Raw genomic sequence first — 2,500 nt, forward strand, 5'->3', positions numbered from 1 at the left:
CCCCTATACCACAGACAAGTTTTTTCGCAACATCCGGAGCACGCTCCACGCCTCCCACGGGCTGTATCAGTTCCGCGATCAGCCTGGACGAACACCCAGCTCCGATGTGTATGCCATGCAACGCTCACACAATATGATACCATTTTCTTTCGAAATTTAGCGTTCACGAGTTCATAGAAATTCCGAATTTGTTGTGGAAAGGATCGCTGGCACGTATCACAACGTGTTTTGATCGAGGTTACGTGGGTTTGGCTTGAGGTCACGTGAGTTTAGGTAAACACATGTGCTTAGCGAACACTTCCAGTGATCAGCAAGCCATCCGTAGCGATTCGTGGCTCCGATGATTATATTTTCGAAAGAAAATGTGACTTGTTCTCACCAATTGATAGATAAGTTGATTTTCAACATCCTGTTATTTGTATGCTGAGAAAGTACAGAAATCCCTCTTTAAGATAATGTCAGTTGCAAATGAGTGGTAAAGCAAATGACTTTGTTAAATTTGTTTAAAGCTACTAACTAGCATGTCGGCCATTTTGAGAAAATCACTGTTGAAGTCGTCACACTGAAAACAGGTATCATTCCCTGGCAACCTAGGTAAAACATGCTTCAGAGCTTATGGAGTGGGGAGAAATAGTATAAAAGAGCATAGAAATGAGACCAGAAAGAATTTAGTTTTGGACGTTGCAACCGTTATGACTGGGTGTCTTGGAAAGTCTTGGTGCACCAAATCAAAATTTAAGCCTTGACCTTTCCAACAATGTTTAATAAGCGGGGGTTCTGCAAATAATCTGTTTGACATTGTGGCCTTTTGTGGCCTTTGTTTACAAGAAAGGGACGCTTCGGATCGATAGTAAGTATCGATACAATACAGTTTAACATATTTTAGGATGATTTTGACTAAATGCAGGCAGTATGAGGTAAATAAAGCATAGTTCTCTCCGAAAAAGCAAAAAAGTGAATTTGTTCCGTTCGCTGAAAGCTGGCCGCCAGCGACTTATCCATCATTTTGTGAGAACGGGTCACAAATAGTATCATATCTAGCGCACGCTGCCTAGCATACACATCACCAGTCGGTTGCTCGTCCCAATCGCAGGATGCAGCCGATCGGAAGCGTGGAACACGCTCCGGATGTTGTAAAAAAAAACATGTCTGCTGTACAGGGGCTCCTATTTCTCTAGACCGCCGAGTTATTTCCGGAAAACGTCTATTAACAAAACAATTACATAAAACCTGAAACGTCAAAAACAATTTCAGTTTGGTGCAAACAAGTCGCGTGAAGCGAAATTAATTTATTTAGTCAAGCAGCTGTCAACCTCACAGAATGATACTGAACGCTCTGCATGTCACGGAAAAAAAGATAATCTGCGACCAAGACTGAAGTCGCTGACAGTCATGTGCAAAACGTAGCGGACCGCATTTGCTTGAAGTGCACAATCCAGTACAAAACATAATAGGAAAGCGCCCTTTTCTCTATTCTTTTTACGCCCACACACACACACACACACACACCACTACCCTCGTCTCGATTCCCCGTCTATGCTAAAACACTTAGTCAAAACTTGACTAAATGTAAAAAACGAACAAATAAAGAGATAAAGATGAAGGACAAACGGGATGTTTTTATGTCAGTTTTGAGAGACTGAAAAGACGGAAGTTTGTCATTCTTCGGCTTAATAGGACGTAGATGCTCCGTCCGTACGAACCTGTTGTGTCTGTCGCGGTCGCGACGCCTGCACTACTAGTTGTGAGCTGCCCAGTTCTCAGTGTGCTTTTTGTCGTTGATGTTGTTGCTAAGAAATACAAACTTGATTTGAAAAATAAGAGAGAGAGAGAGAGAGAGAGAGAGAGACACACACACACACACACGCACACATACACACAAACACACACACTAGCGAGCACACACACAAACACACACACACACACACACACACACACGCACGCACGCACGCACCCACAAAGATACACACACACACACACACATGCACACACACACACGCGCGCGCGCAAACACGCACGCACGCACAAAGCTACAATCACACACATACACACACACATACATACATTTACACACATTTACACTCGCACACAAGGAAGGAAAGATAGAAAGACAAAAACACAAGGAAAGGAACACGGAGAGAAAGAACGAGAGAGAGAGAGAGAGAGAGAGAGAGAGAGAGAGAGAGAGAGAGAGAGAGAGAGAGAGAGAGAGAACAAGAACAAGAACAAGAACAAGAACAAATCTTTAATTGTCTAAGGCCACAGCCCCTTACAATAGTGGTTAAAATAACAGCAATAGTATCTGCACAGTTATAAATTATAGTCACGCATAAAATTCAACAAATTATACATTAAAACCCTGATGACATATCACTGAACCTCATTTATAAGGGTTCGTCTCTTCTGTAGCATGAAGAACACAAATCTGCTGAAGCTGTTCATCACATTTTCCTCATTATTGCCACAGAAATACACAAGTTGTTGTTGCAGCGTCTTAGAG

The 2,500-nt window shown here is 42.4% G+C and overlaps 1 protein-coding gene across 1 annotated transcript in view; it reads right to left on the bottom strand.

Moving 5' to 3' along the window:
- LOC138965152 (uncharacterized) overlaps positions 1–2,500 on the bottom strand; it is a 35,213-nt gene that overhangs the window by 2,692 nt on the left and 30,021 nt on the right. Inside the window, exon 4 of the mRNA XM_070337278.1 lies at positions 1,704–1,790. Coding sequence (XP_070193379.1) covers positions 1,704–1,790 — 87 coding nt within the window. The remainder of the gene's footprint in view (positions 1–1,703; positions 1,791–2,500) is intronic.

Source organism: Littorina saxatilis, linkage group LG4 (genome assembly GCF_037325665.1).
Source record: "Littorina saxatilis isolate snail1 linkage group LG4, US_GU_Lsax_2.0, whole genome shotgun sequence".
NCBI lineage: Eukaryota > Metazoa > Mollusca > Gastropoda > Littorinimorpha > Littorinidae > Littorina > Littorina saxatilis.